Genomic DNA, 26,921 nt, shown 5'->3' with positions numbered 1-26,921 from the left:
GTCACATGCAAAGTCACACTTTTGTTCTTTTGCTCTTCTTCTTCTACTTTCCTTTTACTATCCTCACACAAAATCTAATCTGCGCTTCAGGGAGCGATCGAGATATCGCCGATCTTGATAATCGTCTTCTCACAGATTCTCGGAGGTGTCTGGATGAGCTCAACCATATAGCACGTTGCAAGAAGACCTACAAAGTGGACCCCACAAACATACGGAACCATCTGGGAAGCCACAAATTAAGCTGCGTTTTCAAGACATCAAAGGCGCTTCAGATCGAGAATCTCTGGAAATCACTGCGAATTAATACGGCTGGGATTTAGGGTCGAGGTAAATTGTTTTACATTGACATATTAATCGCTGCGAATTTGTTTAAGGGAGTAACTGCTTTTTATTACAAGAAAGTAAAACACTATAAAAGTTAAAAAAAAAAAAAAACAAAAGTAGAGGAGCGCACCTATTAATTTTATTGTTATAGCAGTAAACTCTAAACTTATATGTTCACATTATAAACTAATTACCTTCCATTTAGTTTGCATAAACAAACTTTACATAAAGTCACGATCTAATAAGCTTTCCTTTACATTTCTGATAGAAAACTCTTGATATCAGTTGATATTTTATAGTTATCAGACAAAACTACCCACGCACAGAGTCGTCACAGTCTAATCTCCGTATTCTTTCTTCTTCTTCATTCCTTTACTATCCTCACATAAAATCTCATCTGCGATTCAGGGAGCGATCGAGTTATCACAGATTCTCGGTGGGAAGCTACAAAGCTGCATTTTTAAGAACGCAAAAGGCGCTTCAGAAACGACTGAGAGCTCATCCGCCTGGGATTCAGGGGCCAGGTAAATTGTTACTAACTAATCACTGAGAATTTGTTTTTGCTGAATTAAGTCGAAATTTTTAGACATATTTTCAACTGTAATCTGTGAGAGTATGAAAAATAACAAGACTAATAAGGGAGCAACTGCTTTTTTATTACAAGAAAGTAAAACAGTACTAAAAGTAAATTAACAAAAGTAGAGAAGCGCACATAGTAATTTATTATTGTAGGAGTAAACTATAAAAGTTTGATGATTCATGAACAGACTGGAATCCAAAAAAATTCATATTGAAATAAAATGACATTACAAGCAAGGGCGTCCAGTGTGTTGTTCCCCTGGCGTGGAATTCTCTCGAACCTTGTTGAACACAAATTAGAGCTAATATATATATATATATATACACGTATATAAATGTATTATTTATGGTTTATTATACACAAATTAGCTATTTTAACGTACACTTTTATATTGGGGTTTTTTTTCCGTATATTTTATATATTTTTTTAAAAATAAAATCCAACATCCAGATCCAGGTAATCCAAATCATATATACAGTTATATAATCTTAAAAGGTTTGAGTAAAACATAATCACACCATGATAATCCAAAATTATTTACTTTTGTTTTGTGTTTCTATGGTAAATTACCGTATACTGTGTTTGGTCTTACCTTCCTTTTACTTTGAATAAACTAGCCTCACACAAATTCACTATCCAAGCTTTCCATATTTCAGATAAGACCCTTTGATATTTTTGGAGGTTGATCACTTATGGCTTCTTCTTCGAGTACCTCTGTCGATATATACGACGTATTCATCAGCTTTCGAGGCACGGACACACGCTGGGGCTTTATCAGCTTTCTTTACGATGCTTTGTGTGACAAAGGAATAAAAGCGTTCATAGACTCGGAGGACCTCAAGAAAGGAGACGAGATCTCGCCTGTGCTTCTACAAGCGATCAAGGCATCGGCGATCTCGATAATAGTCTTCTCAGAGAACTATGCCCAATCTCGGTGGTGTCTGGATGAGCTCAACCATATCGTCCGTTGCATGAAAGAAGATAAACAGCGTGTTATACCCGTGTTCTACAAGGTGGAGCCCAGGAATATACGCCACCAAAAGAGAAGCTTCGAAGTTGCATTCTCAGAACTCGAAACACGATTCGGACACGACTCGGAAAAGTTGAAGATGTGGCGGGAATCTCTGAGAGCCACTGCAGATTTATCCGGATTCAATTCGGCAGACGCGAGGTAAATTACTCGTATTTGATATCCTTGATAAATGGTTTTAGTTGTCATAAATCTTAAGTACAGCTTTTAAATCATTTTTTCTATTATCATTGTGGTTATTAAAACACAAAAATACAAAAGTTTTATCACCCAAAAAGAAAAAAAACACGTTATTAGGGGAGGTCAAATTAGTGATTATATCTGGGACATATTAGGGAAATTGATTCTCCCCACTTGAGGACACCTAGGTCCGTCCATGGTCATGAGTTAAAAATCAAACCTAATTTGTAGTCGTCATGACGATTTCATTTAGAGTATATTCGATCCAAATATTTAGACTATAGTCGTCACAAACTAGATAGCACTTGGCCAATCGCGGGATAATACAGAGTGGCTAAAACTCGAAAAATCAGAATTTAGAGTAGATATCCAAAGACCAATACTCCTGAAAGTACTGTGCCAGAGATCTTCGGGGTAGAGAAATATAATCGGCTATTTTTTTTTTAAGAAACATGGACGGGACCACGAGAGTTTTATTAATGAGCTCTCACTTGTGACGGAGGAATACAGTGGTTACAATTATTACAAAAAAGAAATAGAAACATAAAACAAGAGGATTGTATGAGGTATAGATTACATAGTCTATTTGTGATATCTATTCCCCTTGCAATCTTTTACAATTAAAGAAGAAACTTGAATTGGTAAATCTAAATAGTCTATAAGACAACAATGATTAATAGAATGACCGTATTGCTAAGGGCATATCTGCCACCATATTTTCCTCGCGGTACACATGATATTAGTCGCAAGCTATTTAGTCGCAAAACCCTGTTTTTAATGCATATTCATTTTACAAAGAGTAATAGATGTCTAATTTTCTTAATATTAACAAATATCTATAGTTACTCATAATGGTTTTTCAATACTGACCCTTAAAGTATAAAATATTTATATAAAAAAGAAGTATAAAATAATTTAAAGGTTTGATATAATACACTCATTAACTTTGTAAAAAAAAAAAAATCGATGATATGTTTATTGACTACAGTTTATTTACATTTTTCAGTTCCGAGTCCGAGTTGATAAAAGAAATTGTTGAATGCGTCATGGAAGAATTAAAAATGATACCTTCTACTTCTAGTTATGAGACAAATGGTCTTGTTGGAATTGATAACAATTTGCATGTTATAGAGCCATCTTTATGTGTCAACTTAACGAGCAAGGACACTCGTGTCATTGGAATTTGGGGAATGGGCGGCATTGGAAAGACGACAATCGCCCGTTTCCTGTTCAACAAATTCTATAATCGATTCTCCGGTTTCTCTTTCCTTGAAAACGTCAGAGAGGAAGTTACGAAGCACCGATCCTCGGACCTGCAAAAGAGAGTTTTCTCGGAACTGTTGAAAGAGAAGAACTTGACACACGTCACTCATCGCGAAAAGGATAGACTCCGCCAAAGGAATGTTCTTTTAGTCCTTGACGATGTCGATAACGTAAAGCAATTGGACCTTCTGGCCATAGATCGTGAATGCTTCGGTCCAGGTAGCAGAATAGTTGTGACAGGCAGAGATTCACAAGTACTCAAGGTTATCAAAGCCGACGAAATACACAAAATTGAGGACCTGAGTTTTTGGGATGCTCGTCGGCTCTTTCTCTCGAAAGCTTTTGGTAAAGAAAGAGATGAATCTCCGGCCAAGAGATACATGGAGTTGGCTGAGACAATTGTCAAGAAATACGCCAAAGGCAATCCGTTGGCTCTCACGGTTTTGGGTCGGCACTTGTCTTCAAGGAGCATCGAAGAATGGGAAAGCGAAATGGAGTTACTTGACTCAACTCCAAACCATGAAGTCCAAGACATACTGAAAGTGAGCTACGACGGACTGAGCCAGAACAACAAGGACATGTTTCTTGATATTGCCTGCTTCCTTAAAGGCAAAAACATGTATGCGTTCGAGAGAATACTCCGGTACAGATATTCCGGAGTTGTTGCGGGAATCAGTGTTCTCGTTGACAAGGCTCTCATAACTGTGAATAAATATGATGATAATATACGGATGCATGATTTGATCCAAGAAATGGGCCAAGAAATTGTTTGTCGAGAATCAAAGGATCCGGGAGAGCGCAGTAGATTGTGGTCTACATTAGATACTTGCTGTGTCTTGGAAGAGAATCGAGTAAGTCATGCTTATGAATATCAAGATCCTTTAAAACTTAATTGCAGTCACACTTTATTATCATTTGTATAATAATCATAATGTGGTCATTATTTTTTGTATGAACTGTGATTAGGGGACACAAAAAATTGAAGGAATTTTCTTGAAGGATATGCCACAATCTGACATAAGCCCTCTAGTCTTTAAAGAAATGCGCAATCTGTGGTTTCTCTATATTGATTGGTCTTCGTACAACGGCAAAATTTTATTCCCTGAATATCTTGATTTCCTTCCCGCTACACTGAGATATTTCCGATGGACGGGTTGCCCTTTGAAATGCTTGCCAGAGAGTTTTAATCCGAAGAATCTTCGTGAGGTGTGCATTGAAAGTGACAAACTTGAACGGGTTTGGAACCCAAAATACAAGGTATTGTTTTCCGGTATTTTTTTTAACACAATGGTTCATATTTTCTAGCGTTCAAATTATTGCAATTTGACCCTTAAAACTTTTTTTTTTTTTATCTAGCGTTCACCTCCTTTAACTTCCATTCATATTTTCAATAAAAAAAGGGCACATTCCGAATGCTTAATAAATTTGTAATCCATTTTTTTAGAAATTATCTATTTATTCAACATAAAACGCTAAATAGCTGTTAAATAATTAACTTATTTTATTTTTTGTATAAAATAGTTTGTTATATCACTACAGTACGCTAGAGAAGTTTGATATCGGTTCGAATCACAATTTTTTAAAACTTCAAGGTCTGATATCACTAGCTCAAGGTACTAAGAAGCATATTTGTTATTTTCAATCACTTATACTGTCTGACTCACATAAATCACGGTTCACTTTTTCATATAGGATTTGCAAAAGTTGGAAGTCTTGATTCTCAATGGTTGCAACAATCTAAGTCAACTCCAGGACCTCTCTCACACCTCAAACCTCAAGCACTTGAATCTTGCTAATTGCAGCAACCTGAGTCAACTCTCGGATCTCTCTTGCAACTCAAATCTCGAGGAGTTGAATCTCACTAATTGCAGCAGCTTGAGTCAACTTCCTGACCTCTCTTGCAACTCAAATCTCTTGGTGTTGAATCTCACTAATTGCAGCAGCCTGAGTCAACTTCCTGACCTCTCTTGCAACTCAAAACTCTGGAAGTTGAATCTCACTAATTGCAGCAGCCTGAGTCAACTTCCTGACCTCTCTTGCAACTCAAATATCTGGGACTTGAATCTCACTAATTGCAGCAGCCTGAGTCAACTTCCTGATCTCTCTTGCAACTCAAATCTCTGGGAGTTGAATCTCACTAATTGCAGTAGCCTGAGTCAACTTCCTGACCTCTCTTGCAACTCAAGACTCTTGGGGTTGAATCTCCGTAATTGCAGCAGCCTGAGTCAACTTCCTGACCTCTCTTGCAACTCAAGACTCTTGGAGTTGAATGTCCGTAATTGCAGCAGCCTGAGTCAACTTCCTGACCTCTCTTGCAACTCAAAACTCTGGAAGTTGAATCTCACTAATTGCAGCAGCCTGAGTCAACTTCCTGACCTCTCTTGCAACTCAAAACTCCGGAAGTTGAATCTCACTAATTGCAGCAGCCTGAGTCAACTTCCTGACCTCTCTCGCAACTCAAATCTCTTGAAGTTGAATCTCACTAATTGCAGCAGCCTGAGTCAACTTCCTGACCTCTCTCGCAACTCAAATCTCGAGTACTTGAATCTCACTAATTGCAGCAGCCCGAGTCAACTTCCTGACCTCTCTTGCAACTCAAATCTCAAGTACTTGACTCTAACTAATTGCAGCAGCCTGAGTCAACTTCCTGATCTCTCTTGCAACTCAAATCTCGAGGAGTTGAATCTCACTAATTGCAGCAGCCTGAGTCAACTACCGGATCTCTCTCACAACTCAAATCTCGAGGAGTTGAATCTCACTAATTGCAGCAGCCTGAGTCAACTTCCTGACCTCTCTCGCAACTCAAATCTCGAGCACTTGAATCTCACTAATTGCAGCAGCCTGAGTCAACTTCCTGACCTCTCTTGCAACTCAAATCTCGAGCACTTGAATCTCACTAATTGCAGCAACCTGAGTCAACTACCGGATCTCTCTCGCAACTCAAATCTCGAGCGCTTGAATCTCACTAATTGCAGCAGCTTGAGTCAACTTGCTGACTTCAAATCTCAATGTATTTCTATTTATATTAATGTCTACAATTTCTGTTAATCATATAAATGTCATGTCTTTCTGTTTGCTAGATCTGAAAAAATCTTAGCATATAATATACACCGCCATTTTCAATAAATTTGCTAACACTACGAGCTGCGAAGGTCTCAAAGAGACAATTATTTTGATACAAATGAAGATATAGTTCTAATACGTGGTATATTTCTTTTTATTAACGGCGGGAAAAAATACAATTTAAAAAAAAGTGGACTTTAATATAATTTTTAAACATGTGAATATTTTCATTTTTTATATGGTAATAATAGTATATCTCTAATTTTGTGGCCAGGTAAGGCTTTTTCTGAATGCAGGGGAAGGCTTCAAGGTGACGGATATTATGGTTTATGGAGATCGGGAATGGTAAGCTCCGTGACTGTTGACTTTATATTATGTTAGCGCGATAAGTTCTTGATTTGGAGAATCGTGTCAGATTGCTCTGCGACTTCCTGGAAATTGTGTGTGGTTCAGTGAGGCATTTGGTTATGGAGGCTGAGATGAAAGGGCTTCATTTGGCGCTGATTCTTGCAAAATTTCACAATACTAAGAGAGTTATTGTCGAAGGAGACAATCAGGCTATCATGGATGGCTTTATGAACAACAAACCGAGTCGAGATTGGAGTAGCTTTGCTCTCCTTTTTACTTTAATTTTAAGTTTGTTAGTTGATTGTTTCGAGTCTTGTAATTTTCAAATGGACAGTGAGGAAGTCACTTTTCGTAGCTCATTCGCTTTTTAAATGGGCCGTGAAATTACGACTTTCCGATTTTGTATCCTTACCCGACAACCAGAGTTTTAATATGAGGTAGTGGGCTACTCTTTCCTCTCCGTCGCACCTATTTGGGGATGGGGATGTTTTAATGAGGCCTTGTTTTCTTTAAAAAAAAAATCGACAACCTACGTTCATATTTTCAACAAAATTTTTTGCATTCTTGGTTATTTTATAAAAGATATTATTGAAATGATTTTATTATAAAGATAGGTAAACTCCTGTTATAAACATAACTTATTTTATTTTAGTATATTTTTACTAATTATTAGTAACATCAATGTATCGAGTACTCATTAAATTTAGTTATTACTTCGGAACAACAATTATTATTATTATTATTATTATTATTATTATTATTATTATTTTAATATGAATGTAAGTTAGTAAAGAGGATACCGATGCAAAAATCTATAGCTCAAGAGGCTAGTACGAATGGAAAAAAAGGGGTCAAAGTGTAACTATCTGACACTACCACGCGCCACCGTTGCCAAAATGCCTATCTTAAATTTCCGGACACTTATACTTCCAGGCTAATTACGTAAATCACATTTTTATTTGATACAAGATTTGGATATTCATACGGAACAATTTCTTCGCCGACACCGACGACGAGTACGGCGTCTGTGGGCGGTGCCGAGTTATTGTCCGCCGTCGCGTTCGGAAACTTGTAGCGGTGAGAGTGGTGGCCATAAGGGTTTGGGTATTGGGTGGGCTCGTCATTCTTCGGCTTATCGCAAGCGGCATTCTCGTCCTCCGACTCCTCGAATAAGAACCAATTGTGACTCAGAGGGCCAATATCACGTTTTCTCAAACGCTTGGTGTGCGATGAGATTTTCTGCGTTGTTTGGTCCTTGTGGGGCGGTGTTGGTGCTGTCCGGTGCATAATGGGCACGTTGTTATGGTTGTGGCGTTGGGGCGCACTGTGGACGTTTGTATCTTTTCAATATACAATTCTTTCATTCTCTCGTTTAAGAATCTTACTCTCTTCTGACTTCGAGCAGAGCATTTGGTCTATTATCTGACTAACCAAACATGTTCAGAGCTTGTAAAAAACTGCAACAATGACAATGACAACGAACATAGCCATCTTCAGCTTGAAAATTTGACTTCGAAGTCCCGCATTCTCGGATTCTAACATGTTTTTCCTCCTCAGCAAACCGGGAATGATTTGCTTCGATCTATAGCACATTTCTGGGTCTATCCATTTGAAATACCCGCACCCACCATCTTCCTGAGAAAACAAACACAAAGAGGTGACTTTTCGGCGAAAACAAAGACACGATTCACAATCGTGATTCGAGAGCTTACCTTTTTTGTGATGCAACCGTGGAACCTCCTTCCAGGATTCAAAATTGTCCACGAAGCGCACTCGCGAACAGGAATGCCACAGTAGCAAAGCTCTGCCATGACTGCAAGATCGCGACTTGAAGTTAAGCAGACGAGAGAAGAAGCAATTTGGGGTCCTTTTCTTATTTAGGGATTTCAAATTGTTTTTCTCATTTTCTACCGATTTTATATACAAATATTAAGTTGGTGGATTTATAAATGAATTCAATAAATAGAATAAATAAGTTGGTACTCGAATTTATGTTAGATTGAGACACATGGATTTTCGTCCAAATGTATCGTTAAAATGAGTAACGTCGGTACTAGAAATGCAGTTATCGTGTAGATATCGACGTCTACAGTTGTAGTAACTGTAGACCTATAATATCTACAATTGTTACAACTGACATTCCTGCATAGCAAAAACGCATATCTGATTGTTATTATCGTGTATGAAAAAAAATTAAATGTCGACAATGAGACTATTTGTATACATGTATACCTACAATTACACCAATTGTAGATATACATGCCTACAATTCTTGTAATTATAGACATATAGGTCTACAACTTCAGTTGTAGTAGACGTATTAGTCTACAACAGCTGAAGGTGTAGACCGATATGTCCACATTTACAAGAATTGTAGACATGTATATCTACAATTACAATAACGACGTATAACGGGGACAGTCTACAATTTCAGAGATTGTAGACATGTATGTCTACAATTCAAGAACGCGAAAAAAAACTCAAACGTCCAAAAACACGAAGAACAACACACAAACAAACCTAGCAACAAACAACACAGAGACGGCGGGTAATGGCACCAACAAACCCAGAACGACAAAGACCTAAAACCCAGACAACAAGCACACGAAGACAAAGATGACCGACGAAAAAAAAGCTTTCTTTTAAGATGCACGATGATGACGTTGAACAAACATGTTCTCCGAAACCCAGAAACTCAGAAACCCGACGAGGATGAACGAAAACCCAGAAACAAAAAGAGAGGAGAGAAGACGACGACGGCAATGAACGAAAGAAGCTTACTTTTAGACGACAACGAGGTGGCCGAGAGCTGAGCTTCACTTCAGAGACACACGCAGCTCATGGAGGAAGTTCAAATGTCCTTCACACGCAGAGAAAAAAGAGAGGAGAGAGAGAGCTGTGAATGACACAATAAACAAGACGTACTAGAATTCTTATTGAGCAAGTTTTGGTTTAGGTCTTGAATGAACAAAATTAAATTTTAAAGGGCAAACTGGGTATCAAAATATTATCTCTCCTCAAAATACTACTAAAAGTGTCCAAAATTAAACTACTCTATATTTTTGTCTAAACTACTGAAATGACTACTACATCCGGCCATTTCCCTATTTAATTGTTGGGATTTTTGTGATTTTCTTCCATTTCGGTATCATGGATAATTCGGCATCAAATTCTCTCGAACCTTGTACTTGAATACAAATTAGAGCTAATATATATATATATATATATATATATATATATATATATATATATATATATACACACACACACACGTATATAAATGTATTATTTATGGTTTATTATACACAAATTAACTATTTTAACGTACAGTTTTATATTGGGTTTTTTTTCCGTAGTATTTTATATATTTTTTTAAAAATTAAATCCAACATCCAGGTAATCCAAATCATATTTACAGTTTCTTTGTTGTATATAATCTTAAAAGGTATAAGTAAAACATAATCACACCATGATAATCCAAAATTATTTACTTTTATTTTGTGTTTCAATGGTAAATATTTACCGTTGCCAAAATGCCTATCTTAAATTTCCGGACACTTATACTTCCAGGCTAATTACGTAAATCACATTTTTATTTGATACAAGATTTGGATATTCATACGGAACCGTTTCTTCGCCGACACCGACGACGAGTACGGCGTCTGTGGGTGGTGCCGAGTTATTGTCCGCCGTCGCGTTCGGAAACTTGTAGCGGTGAGAGTGGTGGCCATAAGGGTTTGGGTATTTGTTAATTTTTTCGCATTGTTCACAAAAAATAAATACAACTTAGAAAAATTTTCCAAGTTAAAAAAAGTGAGTAAGAAACCAAACAGCTTTTTGATAACCGTTACAGCTGTACTAAACTCAGGCCAAAATTTAGCTTTTGGAAAACTACAAAAATTAGAAAACTATCTCACAAATCGACTAATGTTTGTTTGAAGCCTTATACAAGATATTACAGAGGAGCAGCAATGACCTATTACTGGTTTAAACCATATCGTTATTGAGCCAAAACAAACATAAATAACGTTTATTTACGTAGGAATGCAAATAAACAATTCCTAATCGAGAAAAAAAAAATCGATACCTAATTTAGATCCAGCAAGTAGAAAAAGGAAACTTGTCTGAGAAATAAAAAAAAATCTAATAACCGTAACAACTGTACAAAACTCGGGCCAAAATTTAGCAAACTAGGACACCAAAAAAATACAAAATAAATAGAAAACTCTCTCACCAAATGACTCATGTTTTGTTTGAAGCCTTGAACAAGATATCACAAATCAGCAAGGACGGCGACATATAGAGACAGTCTCTTGTTTACCCGACCTTATCTTTTTCTCCGTATTTCTTCTGCAAAAACTTTGAACCGAGCATTTGGGTTGAGATAGAATATTCAGTCCTTATGGAGCTCATTATTGTTTTGCTCGGCGGGGAGGTATTTTATACCTACCAAATCACCAACCCGGCCAATCACCTTGAATCATATATCAACCCAAAAAACATCTCAAGGCACAAAAATACAGTGTATATATATATATATATATATATATATATATATATATATTTATATATAAAATAGCCAGTTTACCTCCAATGCTGTTAGTAGAACACTCAAAATGCCTATATATATAAATAGATTATATATAAAATAGCCTGTTTACCTCCAGTGCTGTTAGTAGATCTTCTCTCGAATGAGACGCTGAAATGCATATACGTGCCCGTGCCAATAGCAACGGGGTCGCTGGAAACGCCACCGTTACAACAGCGACCTGTACCCGAATCATTTAGTAAAAAGAATAAAAATAAAATAACAATATCATTTACTGAAAAGATTAACGGAATCCCATATAGCTGGACGATGGACTCACATTCTGCTTGAGGCACTCTCGTGAAAAGGCGGGTATTTTGGCCGGGTTGTAAAGCATAATCGGCATAACCGGAGAATCGTTATCTCCTAGAACCTCGAAACCCATTTTCTGTAGTTCTGACCTGAAGAAGTTACTGTTTTCCCTTATGCTTCTGAGCTTCTGAGCTCCTGGCGAAATTTAAAAAAAAAAAAAAAAACGTCACTTGGACACTTTTCGAACATATTGAAGATGTAGATGAGATTATAGGTCATTGCATATAAATAACTTCACAAACAAACATAACACTGAGTGATAGTAAGAAGAAGAGAGTCCAAACCTCTTTCTGTACCATCCTCTCCAAGAATGACTCTAATGGCGGATATTATTTGTTCCGCGGCCGGCGGTGATATCGAAGTTGCGTAAAGATGAGCAGGACAAGTGTATTGGATTAGCTCCTGCGTATAATCTAAATCAGTTTTTTTTTTCTTTTTTTTTTTTTTTGCTTACGACGTGATTGAAAGAGTTATGATAAGAAGTCGGGACATTGAAAAACAAACCTTGGATCCTGCGATATAGCCACCGCACGAGCCGAACGATTTTGTGAAAGTCCCCATCATGATATCGACATCAGCGGGGTCCACGCCTAAGAGCTCACAAACACCCCTTCCACTCTTACCCACCGCCCCGATGCTGTGGGCCTCGTCCAAATATGTATACGCCTATATAAAAAAAAGTAAATCATGAGCAAAGATTGCTTCATTGGCTTCACACTTCATGCAATGATTTCAAGCTTTACTCTCTGGGCACATCTGAAGAGAGAATTGAGCTAGCGGAATAAATTTTTTGGTGAAAAGGTTTTTGGGGGATGTCCCATTTCTTTAATGGTCTCTAGGTTTTTGTGTGTGGGCTGGTTTGTATACCAGTTGTTGAGGGTTCGTTTTTCGTCCCCTATGTTCCACAATTTTCATAACCTGGCCTATTGGCCTCTGTTACTACAAAAGAATTCTTGTTTAAAAAAAGAAAAAAAGAAAGAGCAAAGATCGCTTCGTAAAGCAGAGCCAAAACTCAGAAGCGAGATTGTTTGTGTTAGCAACATCTCTCGTTGTATCGGTTGAAAGATAGTTTTGTCATACTTTCAAGAGCACCGTTCTTTGTCCTAAAGGAATTTCCCCCTTGGCTCACAACTCTTTTACAATTAGCATATCTTATCTTGATCTCATTTTTACATAGTTCATTTTTTTACGTTTTCTCTTAAGTGATTCATCGTAGGAGACAAAAGATAAACGTGAGATAATAAAAAGAAGAAAAAAAACCTTGTATTTCTTGCAGACTGCTATGATCTCGGGAAGCTTACAAAGCTCGCCTTCCATGCTGTAGATTCCCTCAACGATGACCATGATCTTTTTCCACGGTCTGTGAGTTCTCGGCTGTCCATCCGCAATCTGCTCTCTCAAAACCTCCTCCAAATGAGACGGCGCTGTCAAAGATAAGGAACGATATGAGCAAATCAGAGCAAAACACTCAAAATATAGCTACTTATTATACAACTTACTGTTGTGTTGGAAGACGTGGATTGTAGCTCCAGACCCGCGCGCTCCGTTCACGATCGAGTTGTGGTTCAACGAGTCACTTATAATCAAAGAGCCCTGCAGAAAATTCATTGATGATGATACTCATTCAAAATTTCGTTCATCGAATAACTAAACAAACAAACAAAAAGAAGAAAAAGAAAAAAAAAAAAAAATCAAACCTTGCGCATGAGAACGGGAAGAATAGCGGAATTGGTGACATATCCCATTCCAAACACAATGGCGGCTGGCTTTCCCACGTAATCAGCCACGCACTTCTCCTGCTCTTCGTGCAACCGAGTCGTCCCTGCAAAAAATAAAAAAATAAAAAAAATTCACTAATCATTTATTCATCTACTCAATTGTGTTTTTTTTTTTTCCCTGCATAAATCTCTAACGAAAAAAACTAGAAAAATAAAAATAAATTCACAAATCATTCATTCATCTACTCAATTGTGTTTTTTTTTTCCCCTACATACATCTATAAAGAAAAAAAAAATCACAAATCATTCATCCATCTACTCAATTTTGATTTTTTTTTTCTTCTGCATAAATCTCGAACGAAAAAAACTAAAAAGAAATTAAATAAAATCACAAATCATTCATTCATCAACTCAATTGTGTTTTTTTCTGCATAAATCTATAATGAACAAAATTCACATATCATTCATTCATTCATCAACTCAACTCTGTGTTTTTTCCACATAAATCTAAAAAAAAAAAGAAGACGAACCGGCATCGACGCGGGAGCTACAGGTGCTGGGAGAGTACGTGGCGAGGGATTGGAGTACCCGCGGCGTGCAATACTCGTCCGCCGCGGCGAAGCCGAGATAGTTGTACGATCCCAAGTTCAAGCACCGACTCGAATTCTCGGTTCTCTGGAGCGTCTTGTTGTTGTCGTTCGACAATCGCTCAACGACGTCGAACCACGCGTCCGGAGCGCTGGAGATCGGACGGCCGAAACAGTCCTGGATTCGGAGGTACAGCCGCCGAATGTAGAAGTCTTCCAGCCCCAAGCATATCGGCGCGTATTCCTAAATGCACACACAAGGTTGACATCTATTTTTGCACTTCACTATGAGATGTAAACATTGTTGACATCTAATGTCAACAATGTTGACATCTCGGTGGCATTTTGGGAAAAATTAGTCTTTTGGTGGAAAGTGAGAAAAAATTATAAAATTGGTGGCGAATTGGACAATTTCTCATCTTAAAAATGTGAGATTATTTGCGCCAAAAATCTATAGAATAAGAAATGGTATACTTGTCCACTTGAGATGGTCTAGTTTTTAAATTCTATCTTCGTGCTATTTTTCATTTGAAAATTGGGACCCATCTTTGTATGCCAATATTGATGAGTCTCATGCTAAATATTTAGTGTAAATATCATATCTGTATTTTTAGATTGATAGCAAAGGATGGTATATTGGAGTGTGGGTTTTAAGTGTAAGCTAAAAGCATTTTTTTTTTTTTTTACATTAGAGACGTTCTAACATTGATTTATCTCAGTTGCCCCATGTTCGCGAAGTTGACTTTCTGTTTCCTGGGGACGAAATCTCGAAGTGGTTTTGCTATCAATGCGAGGAATCTTCAGTGACATTGAAGCTACATCCGGGGTGGTATAGCCCTGATTTCATAGGCTTTTTTTAAGAATATATAAAGCTACAATTATTATCTACAAGTATCTAATTAGTTTTATTTTGAAAGATGAGCTATTATTTTTTGGATAAATTACATAAATGCCCCCTGAACTTTTGAATTTAACAGCGTGGAAAATCCTAAAACTCGACGACCCATCAAACAACCCAAAACAACAAAGTCGAAGAAACCGTGTGATATCAATATATATATATATATTTTTTTTAGGAAATGTGATATCAATAATTCAAAAGCGAAATTTCTCCCTCTTTTCTTGTGCATAGAAAAAAAGCCAATATTGCTTTGTGCTTCCTTTATATATTAAAAAACTAGTCACATGCAAAGTCACACTTTTGTTCTTTTTTTCTTATTCTTCTACTTTCCTTTTACTATCCTCACACAAAATCTAATCTGCGCTTCAGGGAGCGATCGAGATATCGCCGATCTTGATAATCGTCTTCTCACAGAGTGTCTGGATGAGCTCAACCATATAGCACGTTGCAAGAAGACCTACAAAGTGGACCCCACAAACATACGGAATCTAGATCTGGGAAGCCACAAAGCTGCGTTTTCAAGACATCAAAGGCGCTTCAGATCGAGAATCTCTGGAAATCACTGCGAATTAATATGGCTGGGATTTAGGGTCGAGGTAAATTGTTTTACCTTTACATATTAATCGCTGCGAATTTGTTTAAGGGAGTAACTGCTTTTTATTACAAGAAAGTAAAACACTATAAAAGTTAAAAAAAAAAAAAAACAAAAGTAGAGGAGCGCACCTATTAATTTTATTGTTATAGCAGTAAACTCTAAACTTATATGTTCACATTATAAACTAATTACCTTCCATTTAGTTTGCATAAACTAACTTTACATAAAGTCACGATCTAATAAGCTTTCCTTTACATTTCTGATAGAAAACTCTTGATATCAGTTGATATTTTATAGTTATCAGACAAAACTACCCACGCACAGAGTCGTCACAGTCTTATCTCCGTATTCTTTCTTCTTCTTCATTCCTTTACTATCCTCACATAAAATCTCATCTGCGATTCAGGGAGCGATCGAGTTATCACAGATTCTCGGTGGGAAGCTACAAAGCTGCATTTTTAAGAACGCAAAAGGCGCTTCAGAAACGACTGAGAGCTCATCCGCCTGGGATTCAGGGGCCAGGTAAATTGTTACTAACTAATCACTGAGAATTTGTTTTTGCTGAATTAAGTCGAAATTTTTAGACATATTTTCAACTGTAATCTGTGAGAGTATGAAAAATAACAAGACTAATAAGGGAGCAACTGCTTTTTTATTACAAGAAAGTAAAACAGTACTAAAAGTAAATTAACAAAAGTAGAGAAGCGCACATAGTAATTTATTATTGTAGGAGTAAACTATAAAAGTTTGATGATTCATGAACAGACTGGAATCCAAAAAAATTCATATTGAAATAAAATGACATTACAAGCAAGGGCGTGCAGTGTGTTGTTCCCCTGGCGTGGAATTCTCTCGAACCTTGTTGAACACACACACACACATATATATATATATATATATACACACGTATATAAATGTATTATTTATGGTTTATTATACACAAATTAGCTATTTTAACGTACACTTTTATATTGGGGTTTTTTTTTCCGTATATTTTATATATTTTTTTAAAAATAAAATCCAACATCCAGATCCAAGTAATCCAAATCATATATACAGTTATATAATCTTAAAAGGTTTGAGTAAAACATAATCACACCATGATAATCCAAAATTATTTACTTTTGTTTTGTGTTTCTATGGTAAATTACCGTATACTGTGTTTGGTCTTACCTTCCTTTTACTTTGAATAAACTAGCCTCACACAAATTCACTATCCAAGCTTTCCATATTTCAGATAAGACCCTTTGATATTTTTGGAGGTTGATCACTTATGGCTTCTTCTTCGAGTACCTCTGTCGATATATACGACGTATTCATCAGCTTTCGAGGCACGGACACACGCTGGGGCTTTATTAGCTTTCTTTGCGACGCTTTGCGCGATAAAGGAATAAAGGCGTTCATAGACTCGGATGACCTCAAGAAAGGAGACGAGATCTCGCCTGTGCTTCTAGAAGCGATCAAGGCATCGGCGATCTCGATAATCGTCTTCTCAGAGAACTATGCCCAATCTCGGTGGTGTCTGGATGAGCTCAACCACATCGTCCGTTGCATGAAAGAACATAAACAGCGTGTTATACCCGTGTTCTACAAGGTGGAGCCCAGGAATATACGCCACCAAAAGAGAAGCTTCGAAGTTGCATTCTCAGAACTCGAAACACGATTCGGACACGACTCGGAAAAGTTGAAGATGTGGCGGGAATCTCTGAGAGCCACTGCGGATTTATCCGGATTCAATTCGGCAGACGCGAGGTAAATTACTCGTATTTGATATCCTTGATAAATGGTTTTAGTTGTCATAAACCTTAAGTATAGCTTTTAAATAATTTTTTCTATTATCATTGTGGTTATTAAAACACAAAAATACAAAAGTTTTATCACCCAAAAAGAAAAAAAAACACGTTATTAGGGGAGGTCAAATTAGTGATTATATCTGGGACATATTAGGGAAATTGATTCTCCCCACTTGAGGACACCTAGGTCCGTCCATGGTCATGAGTTAAAAATCAAACCTAATTTGTAGTCGTCATGAAGATTTCATTTAGAGTATATTCGATCCAAATATTTAGACTATAGTCGTCACAAACTAGATAGCACTAGGCCAATCGCGGGATAATACAGAGAGGCTAAAACTCGAAAAATCAGAATTTAGAGTAGATATCCAAAGACCAATACTCCTGAAAGTACTGTGCCAGAGATCTTCGGGGTAGAGAAATATAATCGGCTATTTTTTTTTTAAGAAACGTGGACGGGACCACGAGAGTTTTATTAATGAGCCCTCACTTGTGACGGAGGAATACAGTGGTTACAATTATTACAAAAAAGAAATAGAAACATAAAACAAGAGGATTGTATGAGGTATAGATTACATAGTCTATTTGTGATATCTATTCCCCTTGCAATCTTTTACAATTAAAGAAGAAACTTGAATTGGTAAATCTAAATAGTCTATAAGACAACAATGATTAATAGAATGACCGTATTGCTAAGGGCATATCTGCCACCATAATTTCCTCGCGGTACACATGATATTAGTCTCAAGCTATTTAGTCGCAAAACCCTGTTTTTAATGCATATTCATTTTACAAAGAGTAATAGATGTCTAATTTTCTTAATATTAACAAATATCTTTAGTTACTCATAATGGTTTTTCAATACTGACCCTTAAAGTATAAAATATTTATATAAAAAAGAAGTATAAAATAATTTAAAGGTTTGATATAATACACTCATTAACTTTGTAAAAAAAATTTCGATGATATGTTTATTGACTACAGATTATTTACATTTTTCAGGTCCGAGTCCGAGTTGATAAAAGAAATTGTTGAATCTGTCATGAAAGAATTAAAAATGATACCTTCTACTTCTAGTTATGATACAAATGGTCTTGTTGGAATTGATAACAATTTGCATGTTATAGAGCCATCTTTATGTATCGACTCGACGAACAAGGACACTCGTGTCATTGGAATTTGGGGAATGGGCGGCATCGGAAAGACGACAATCGCCCGTGTCCTGTTCAACAAATTCTGTAATGGTTTCTCTGGTTTCTCTTTCCTTGAAAACGTTAGAGAGGAAGTTACGAAGCACCAATCCTCGGGCCTGCAAAAGAGAGTTTTCTCGGAACTGTTGAAAGAGAAGAACTTGACACACGTCACTCATCGCGAAAAGGATAGACTCCGCCAAAGGAATGTTCTTTTAGTCCTTGACGATGTCGACAACGTTAAGCAATTGGACCTTCTGGCCATAGATCGTGAATGCTTCGGTCCAGGTAGCAGAATTGTTGTGACGAGCAGAGATTCACAAGTGCTCAGGGCTATCAAAGCCGACGAAATACATGAAATTGAGGACCTGTGTTTAGGGGATGCTCGTCGGCTCTTTCTCTCGAAAGCTTTTGGTAAAAAAGAAGATGAATCTCCGGCCAAGAGATACTTGGAGTTGGCAGAGACAATTGTTGAGAAATATGGCAAAGGCAATCCGTTGGCTCTCACGGTTTTGGGTCGGCACTTGTATTCAAGGAGCATCAAAGAATGGGAAAGCGAAATGAAGTTACTTGACTCAACTCCAAACCATGAAGTCCAAGACATACTGAAAGTGAGCTACAACGGACTGAGCCAGAACAACAAGGACATGTTTCTCGATATTGCCTGCTTCTTTAAAGGCGAAGACAAGAATGAGACCGAGAAAATACTCGGGTACAGATATTCTGGAGTTGTTGCGGGAATCAGTGTTCTCGTTGACAAGGCTCTCATAACTGTGGGTAAATATGAAGCTATACGGATGCATGATTTGATCCAAGAAATGGGCCAAGAAATTGTTCGTCGAGAATCAAAGGATCCGGGAGAGCACAGTAGATTGTGGTCTACATTAGATACTTGCTGTGTCTTGGAAGAGAATCGAGTAAGTCATGCTTATGAATATCAAGATCCTTTAAAACTTAATTGCAGTCGCACTTTATTATCATTTGTATAATAATCATAATGTGGTCATTTTTTTTGGTATGAACTGTGATTAGGGGACACAAAAAATTGAAGGAATTTTCTTGAAGGATATGCCACAATCTGACATAAGCCCTCTAGTCTTTAAAGAAATGCGCAATCTGTGGTTTCTCTATATTGATTGGTCTTCGTACAACGGCAAAATTTTATTCCCTGAATATCTTGATTTCCTTCCCGCTACACTGAGATATTTCCGATGGACGGGTTGCCCCTTGAAATGCTTGCCAAAGAGTTTTAATCCGAAGAATCTTCGTGAGGTGTGCATTGAAAGTGACAAACTTGAACGGGTTTGGAGCCTGGAATACAAGGTATTGTTTTCCGGTATTTTTTTAACACAATGGTTCATATTTTCTAGCGTTCAAATTATTGCAATTTGACCCTTAAACTTTTTTTTTTTATCTAGCGTTCACCTCCTTGAACTTCCATTCATATTTTCAATAAAAAGGGCACATTCCGAATGCTTAATAAATTTGTAATCCATTTTTTTAGAAATTATCTATTTATTCAACATAAAACGCTAAATAGCTGTTAAATAATTACTTATTTTATTTTTTGTATAAAATAGTTTGTTATATCACTACAGTACGCTAGAGAAGTTTGATATCGGTTCGAATCACAATTTTTTAAAACTTCAAGGTCTGATATCTCACTAGCTCAAGGTACTAAGAAGCGTATTTGTTATTTTCAATCACTTATACTGTCTGACTCACATAAATCTCGGTTCACTTTTTCATATAGGATTTGCAAAAGTTGGAAGTTTTGATTCTCAATGGTTGCAACAATCTAAGTCTACTCCAGGACCTCTCTCACACTTCAAACCTCAAGCACTTGAATCTTGCTAATTGCAGCAACCTGAGTCAACTCTCGGATCTCTCTTGCAACTCAAATCTCGAGGAGTTGAATCTCACTAATTGCAGCAGCCTGAGTCAACTACCGGATCTCTCTCACAACTCAAATCTCGAGGAGTTGAATCTCACTAATTGCAGCAGCCTGAGTCAACTTCCTGACCTCTCTTGCAACTCAAATCTCACGTACTTGACTCTCACTAATTGCAGCAGCCTGAGTCAACTTCCCGACCTCTCTTGCAACTCAAATCTCTGGGACTTGAATCTCACTAATTGCAGCAGCCTGAGTCAACTACCGGATCTCTCTCGCAACTTAAATCTCGAGGAGTTGAATCTCACTAATTGCAGCAGCCTGAGTCAACTTCCTGACCTCTCTCGCAACTCAAATCTCTGGGACTTGAATCTCACTAATTGCAGCAACCTGAGTCAACTACCGGATCTCTCTCGCAACTCAAATCTCTCGAGGTTGAATCTCACTAATTGCAGCAGCCTGAGTCAACTTCCTGACCTCTCTTGCAACTCAAATCTCTGGGGCTTGAATCTCACTAATTGCAGCAGCCTGAGTCAACTTCCTGATCTCTCTTGCAACTCAAATCTCGTGGGCTTGAATCTCACTAATTGCAGCAGCCTGAGTCAACTTCCTGATCTCTCTCGCAACTTAAATCTCTGGGACTTGAATCTCACTAATTGCAGCAACCTGAGTCAACTACCGGATCTCTCTCGCAACTTAAATCTCGAGGAGTTGAATCTCACTAATTGCAGCAGCCTGAGTCAACTTCCTGACCTCTCTTGCAACTCAAATCTCAAGTACTTGACTCTCACTAATTGCAGCAGCCTGAGTCAACTTCCTGACCTCTCTTGCAACTCAAATCCCGAGGAGTTGGATCTCACAGATTGCAGCAGCCTGAGTCAACTTCCCGACCTCTCTCGCAACTCAAATCTCAAGTACTTGAATCTCACTAATTGCAGCAGCCTGAGTCAACTTCCTGACCTCTCTCGCAGCTCAAAGCTCTGGAACTTGAATCTCACTAATTGCAGCAGCCTGAGTCAACTTCCTGACCTCTCTCGCAACTCAAATCTCTGGGACTTGAATCTCACTAATTGCAGCAGCCTGAGTCAACTTCCTGACCTCTCTCGCAACTCAAATCTCTGGAACTTGAATCTCACTAATTGCAGCAACCTGAGTCAACTACCGGATCTCTCTCGCAACTCAAATCTCGGGGAGTTGAATCTCACTAATTGCAGCAGCCTGAGTCAACTACCGGATCTCTCTCACAACTCAAATCTCGAGGAGTTGAATCTCACTAATTGCAGCAACCTGAGTCAACTACCGGATCTCTCTCGCAACTCAAATCTCGAGCACTTGAATCTCACTAATTGCAGCAACTTGAGTCAACTTCCTGACCTCTCTTGCAACTCAAATCTCTGCGACTTGAATCTCACTAATTGCAGCAACCTGAGTGAACTACCGGATCTCTCTCGCAACTCAAATCTCGAGCACTTGAATCTCACTATTGCAGCAGCTTGAGTCAACTTCCTGACTTCAAATCTCAAGGTATTTCTATTCATATTAATGTCTACAATTTCTGTTAATCATATAAATGTCATGTCTTTTTGTTTGCTAGATCTGAAAAAATCTTAGCATATAATATACACCGCCATTTTCAATAAATTTGCTAACACTACGAGCCGCGAAGGTCTCAAAGAGACAATTATTTTGATACAAATGAAGATATAGTTCTAATACGTGGTATATTTCTTTTTATTAACGGCGGGAAAAAATACAATTTAAAAAAAAGTGGACTTTAATATAATTTTTAAACATGTGAATATTTTCATTTTTTATATGGTAATAATAGTATATCTCTAATTTTGTTGCCAGGTAAGGCTTTATCTGAATGCAGGGGAAGGCTTCAAGGTGACCGATATTTTGGTTTATGGAGATCGGGAATGGTAAGCTCCGTGACTGTTGACTTTTTATTATGTTAGCACGATAAGTTCTTGATTTGGAGAATCGTGTCAGATTGCTCGGCGACTTCCTGGAAATTGTGTGTGGTTCAGTGAGGCATTTGGTTATGGAGGCTGAGATGAAAGGGCTTCATTTGGCGCTGATTCTTGCAAAATTTCACAATACTAAGAGAGTTATTGTCGAAGGAGACAATCAGGCTATCATGGATGGCTTTATGAACAAGAAACCGAGTCGAGATTGTTTCGAGTCTTGTAATTTTCAAATGGACAGTGAAATTACGACTGTGAAATTACGACTATCTGACACTACCACGCGCCACCGTTGCCAAAATGCCTTTGGACAGTGAAATTACGACTGTAATTTTCAAATGGACAGTGAAATTACGACTGTGAAATCGCGTAGCTCATTCGCTTTGTAAATGGGCTGTGAAATTACGACTTTCCGGTTTTGTATCCTTACCAGACAACCGGAGTTTTAATATGAGGTAGTGGGCTACTCTTTCCTCTCCGTCGCACCTATTTGGGGATGGGGATGTTTTAACGAGGCCTTGTTTTATTTAAAAAAAAAATCGACAACCCAATATTAAGATACGTTCATATTTTCAACAAACTTTTTTGCATTCTTGGTTATTTTATAAAAGATATTATTGAAATGATTTTATTATAAAGATAGGTAAACTCCTGTTATAAACATAACTTATTTTATTTTAGTATATTTTTACTAATTATTAGTAACATCAATGTATCGAGTACTCATTAAATTTAGTTATTACTTCGGAACAACAATTATTATTATTATTATTATTTTTTTTTTAATATGAATGTAAGTTAGTAAAGAGGATACCGATGCAAAAATCTATAGCTCAAGAGGCTAGTACGAATGGAAAAAAAGGGGTCAAAGTGTAACTATCTGACACTACCACGCGCCACCGTTGCCAAAATGCCTATCTTAAATTTCCGGACACTTATACTTCCAGGCTAATTACGTAAATCACATTTTTATTTGATACAAGATTTGGATATTCATACGGAACCGTTTCTTCGCCGACACCGACGACGAGTACGGCGTCTGTGGGCGGTGCCGAGTTATTGTCCGCCGTCGCGTTCGGAAACTTGTAGCGGTGAGAGTGGTGGCCATCAGGGTTTGGGTATTGGTTAATTTTTTTCGCATTGTTCACAAAAAATAAATACAACTTAGAAAAATTTTCCAAGTTAAAAAAAGTGAGTAAGAAACCAAACAGCTTTTTAATAATCGTTACTGCTGTACAAAACTCAGGCCAAATCAATATACCACAACCTCTATCGTCGGGACTCTGCTAACAAAATAAGGACACGAAATCAGTAACCCAAAACAACAACGAAGACGAGAATAGGGGAAATATGAATTACCTTGTATCTTGAACACCCATAAAAACGCCGACCAGGATGATCACCTTTCCACGCCGTTCGCAGAACACACTCCATCTTGCATCGACACCGCGGCCTCTGCTTTTCATCGGCATGGCCATCGTCGACTACGTCAGAGAAATTACTCGTGGAAGACGACGCCATTGACGAACATCAGAGAAATAAGCTTGGATTAGGGTTTTGTTTCAGGAAGAAGGTTTTTTTCGCGATCTAGGGTTCAGCCCAAATCGTGATTGAGTTTTGATTTGGGATTTTCGATTTAAGTTCTTTCTTCTATTTATTATTCAAGCTTATTTCATTTAGATTTTAGTTTTCAATTTCTTTTTCACTTCAAATAAACTAAGTCAGGGGTAAAATCATAATTCCACCAATAAAGCCTTTAAAATCATGCCACATCATCAAACCGTTATAATTTAACGTCCAAATACTGACGGAAGTGGCAAGTTGGAACACGTGTCTAAGTTGTGAGATTAGTTCTGCAACAATCCCGAGTCCAGGGGGTGAAATGAAATCGAGTTACGAGTCCAGGGGGTAAAAAAGGAATTAATTCAATATATAAAGCTACAATTATTATCTACAAGTATCTAATTATTTTTAGAATTAATTCCGTTTTTACCCCCTGGACTCGTACCTCGATTTCATTTTACCCCCTGGACTCGGGATTGTTGCAGAACTCATCTCAGAACTTAGACACGTGTTACAACTTGGCACTTCCGTCAGTATTTGGACGTTAAGTTTAACTTTTTGAGGACGCGCAAAATTTTAAAGGGTATAATAGTATTTTCTATTATTATAAGATTTAAATATTGTTATTAGATATATTAATCATTAAATAAATAAATATTTCACATTACTCTCTCTCTCTCTCTCTCTCTCTCTCTCTCTCTCTCTCCTTTCTTCTTCTTTTCTTCTCTGCAGACCCAATTGACAATGGGATTTATTTATACAATAAATAAATTTAGTTGAAACATATTATTCTCAATTGAATTTGAAGAAGCGAGCTCGGGCGAATCTCATCCTCTTCACCGGACGTCGAGCAAGCACTACGAGCCGCGAAGGACTTTCTGTCTTTCTGTTAGCAGCCTGAGTCAACTTCCTGACCTCTCTTGCAACTCAAATCTCGAGGTGTTGGATCTCACTAATTGCAGCAGCCTGAGTCAACTTCCTGACCTCTCTTGCAACTCAAATCTCAGGGTGTTGAATCTCACTAATTGCAGCATCCTGAGTCAACTTCCTGACCTCTCTGGCAACTCAAATCTCGAGGACTTGAATCTCACTAATTGCAGCAGCCTGAGTCAACTTCCTGACCTCTCTGGCAACTCAAATCTCTGGGAATTGAATCTCACTAATTGCAGCAGCCTGAGTCAACTTCCTGACCTCTCTGGCAACTCAAATCTCTGGGAATTGAATCTCACTAATTGCAGCAGCCTGACTCAACTTCCTGACCTCTCTCGCAACTCAAATCTCTGGGAATTGAATCTCGCTAATTGCAGCAGCCTGAGTCAACTTCCTGACCTCTCTTGCAACTCAAATCTCAGGGTGTTGAATCTCACTAATTGCAGCAGCCTGAGTCAACTTCCTGACCTCTCTTGCAACTCAAATCTCAAGCACTTGGATCTCACTAATTGCAGCAGCCTGAGTCAACTTCCTGACCTCTCTGGCAACTCAAATCTCTGGGAATTGAATCTCACTAATTGCAGCAGCCTGAGTCAACTTCCTGACCTCTCTCGCAACTCAAATCTCTGGGAATTGAATCTCGCTAATTGCAGCAGCCTGAGTCAACTTCCTGACCTCTCTTGCAACTCAAATCTCAGGGTGTTGAATCTCACTAATTGCAGCAGCCTGAGTCAACTTCCTGACCTCTCTGGCAACTCAAATCTCTGGGAATTGAATCTCACTAATTGCAGCAGCCTGAGTCAACTTCCTGACCTCTCTCGCAACTCAAATCTCTGGGAATTGAATCTCGCTAATTGCAGCAGCCTGAGTCAACTTCCTGACCTCTCTTGCAACTCAAATCTCAGGGTGTTGAATCTCACTAATTGCAGCAGCCTGAGTCAACTTCCTGACCTCTCTTGCAACTCAAATCTCAAGCACTTGGATCTCACTAATTGCAGCAGCCTGAGTCAACTTCCTGACCTCTCTGGCAACTCAAATCTCTGGGAATTGAATCTCACTAATTGCAGCAGCCTGAGTCAACTTCCTGACCTCTCTCGCAACTCAAATATCTGGGAATTGAATCTCGCTAATTGCAGCAGCCTGAGTCAACTTCCTGACCTCTCTTGCAACTCAAATCTCAAGCACTTGAATCTCACTAATTGCAGCAGCCTGAGTCAACTTCCTGACCTCTCTTGCAACTCAAATCTCAGGGTGTTGAATCTCACTAATTGCAGCAGCCTGAGTCAACTTCCTGACCTCTCTTGCAACTCAAATCTCAGGGTGTTGAATCTCACTAATTGCAGCGATTTTGATTCCGACGAAAGATTTAGTTTTGACTCAAACCGAGACGAGGATGAAGAGAACAACACAGTGGCTGTGACGTCGAAAGCAATAGAGAATAACACACAGCGTTCTTCAGATTGTACCTCTGTAGATGGCGATGAACAGTTGTGTGTATTTTCATGTTCAGATGGTCTCGATCGATACAATGAGAAATCAGTTGATGGTGTGTTTGAGACGAGAGGAGATTCGATCGACTCATCATCAGTAGCTACTGAGACAAGAAGCCACATCAGTTCAAACATAGGCATAGACAAAATCAAGTCGATGCCCGGTATTCGCAACAGAAGAGCTCAGAGAGCCTTGTTTATGGATAACGGAAATCAAAAGGATATAATCAGACCCAAAGTGGAATCGCCAGAAAAAATAAAAAAATCAGGTAAACAATATATTTTTTTTTATCAGCATTTTTCATATATATCTATATCTTTAGCATAACATTTTTCCTTCTTGTTCCAGCAGGAATTTATCATCTTTTGACGGAGAGACTGAGGATCGTGTGGGTCACCGCTCTATTAGCGTTAGGATTTCGACACTTGGGATTCGAGCACGAGTTCTTTCATGGTTTGACCCTCTGAAACGGTTTCATGGTTTCACTTTATTACTATGTCAATGAATTCATGAGAGGCACGCATGCTCATTCAGGTTCAGAATTTTGTACAGGAACGTTATATTTAAGGAAACACAGAAATTCTTTTGAATCAAAACATGAATTTGA

At 38.0% G+C, this 26,921-nt stretch overlaps 3 protein-coding genes across 6 annotated transcripts in view; 2 read left to right on the top strand and 1 right to left on the bottom strand.

Moving 5' to 3' along the window:
- Positions 1-14,239, bottom strand: part of LOC149394463 (long chain base biosynthesis protein 2a-like) — a 28,092-nt gene extending 13,853 nt beyond the window's left edge. Inside the window, exons 1-9 of one of the 2 annotated variants that reach the window (XM_089617202.1) lie at positions 13,937-14,239; positions 13,386-13,510; positions 13,188-13,281; positions 12,949-13,112; positions 12,193-12,354; positions 11,973-12,090; positions 11,657-11,823; positions 11,450-11,557; positions 10,702-11,262 (exon numbers count right to left, since the gene is read on the bottom strand). In XM_089617202.1, coding sequence (XP_089473328.1) covers positions 11,182-11,262; positions 11,450-11,557; positions 11,657-11,823; positions 11,973-12,090; positions 12,193-12,354; positions 12,949-13,112; positions 13,188-13,281; positions 13,386-13,433 — 942 coding nt within the window. In that variant the 5' untranslated portion in view covers positions 13,434-13,510; positions 13,937-14,239 and the 3' untranslated portion in view covers positions 10,702-11,181. Of the gene's footprint in view, positions 1-10,701; positions 11,263-11,449; positions 11,558-11,656; positions 11,824-11,972; positions 12,091-12,192; positions 12,355-12,948; positions 13,113-13,187; positions 13,282-13,385; positions 13,511-13,936 lie in introns of those variants that run through there. The other variant, XM_089617201.1, reaches the window with a different exon arrangement.
- On the top strand, positions 351-23,050 carry LOC149394462 (TMV resistance protein N-like). 3 transcript variants are annotated; one of them, XM_089617187.1, is made up of 10 exons: positions 351-848; positions 15,264-15,490; positions 15,896-16,011; positions 16,727-17,241; positions 18,285-19,389; positions 19,505-19,795; positions 20,226-21,737; positions 21,875-21,887; positions 22,215-22,285; positions 22,356-23,050. In XM_089617187.1, exons 4-10 carry the CDS (start codon positions 16,763-16,765, stop codon positions 22,416-22,418), a joined length of 3,534 nt encoding a protein of 1,177 aa, XP_089473313.1. In that variant the 5' UTR covers positions 351-848; positions 15,264-15,490; positions 15,896-16,011; positions 16,727-16,762; the 3' UTR covers positions 22,419-23,050. The 3 variants fall into 3 exon arrangements, with proteins under 3 accessions (XP_089473313.1, XP_089473315.1, XP_089473314.1); XM_089617188.1 differs by lacking the exon at positions 351-848 and having other exon boundaries at positions 15,080-15,490; XM_089617189.1 differs by lacking the exons at positions 15,264-15,490; positions 15,896-16,011; positions 16,727-17,241; ... (2 more) ...; positions 20,226-21,737; positions 21,875-21,887 and adding exons at positions 1,561-2,075; positions 3,121-4,228; positions 4,344-4,634; positions 5,070-6,387 and having other exon boundaries at positions 352-848; positions 22,356-23,036.
- Positions 22,631-26,921, top strand: LOC149394461 (uncharacterized). The gene is made up of 5 exons (XM_089618341.1): positions 22,631-22,657; positions 23,314-23,448; positions 23,577-23,641; positions 25,132-26,582; positions 26,666-26,921. Exons 1-5 carry the CDS (start codon positions 22,631-22,633, stop codon positions 26,779-26,781), a joined length of 1,794 nt encoding a protein of 597 aa, XP_089474467.1. The 3' UTR covers positions 26,782-26,921.

This window comes from Urtica dioica, chromosome 6 (assembly GCF_054948205.1).
Source record: "Urtica dioica subsp. dioica isolate 48M chromosome 6, U.dioica_male_clone48M_v1_H2, whole genome shotgun sequence".
Lineage (NCBI taxonomy): Eukaryota > Viridiplantae > Streptophyta > Magnoliopsida > Rosales > Urticaceae > Urtica > Urtica dioica.
This window is presented reverse-complemented; position numbering and strand designations above follow the sequence as displayed.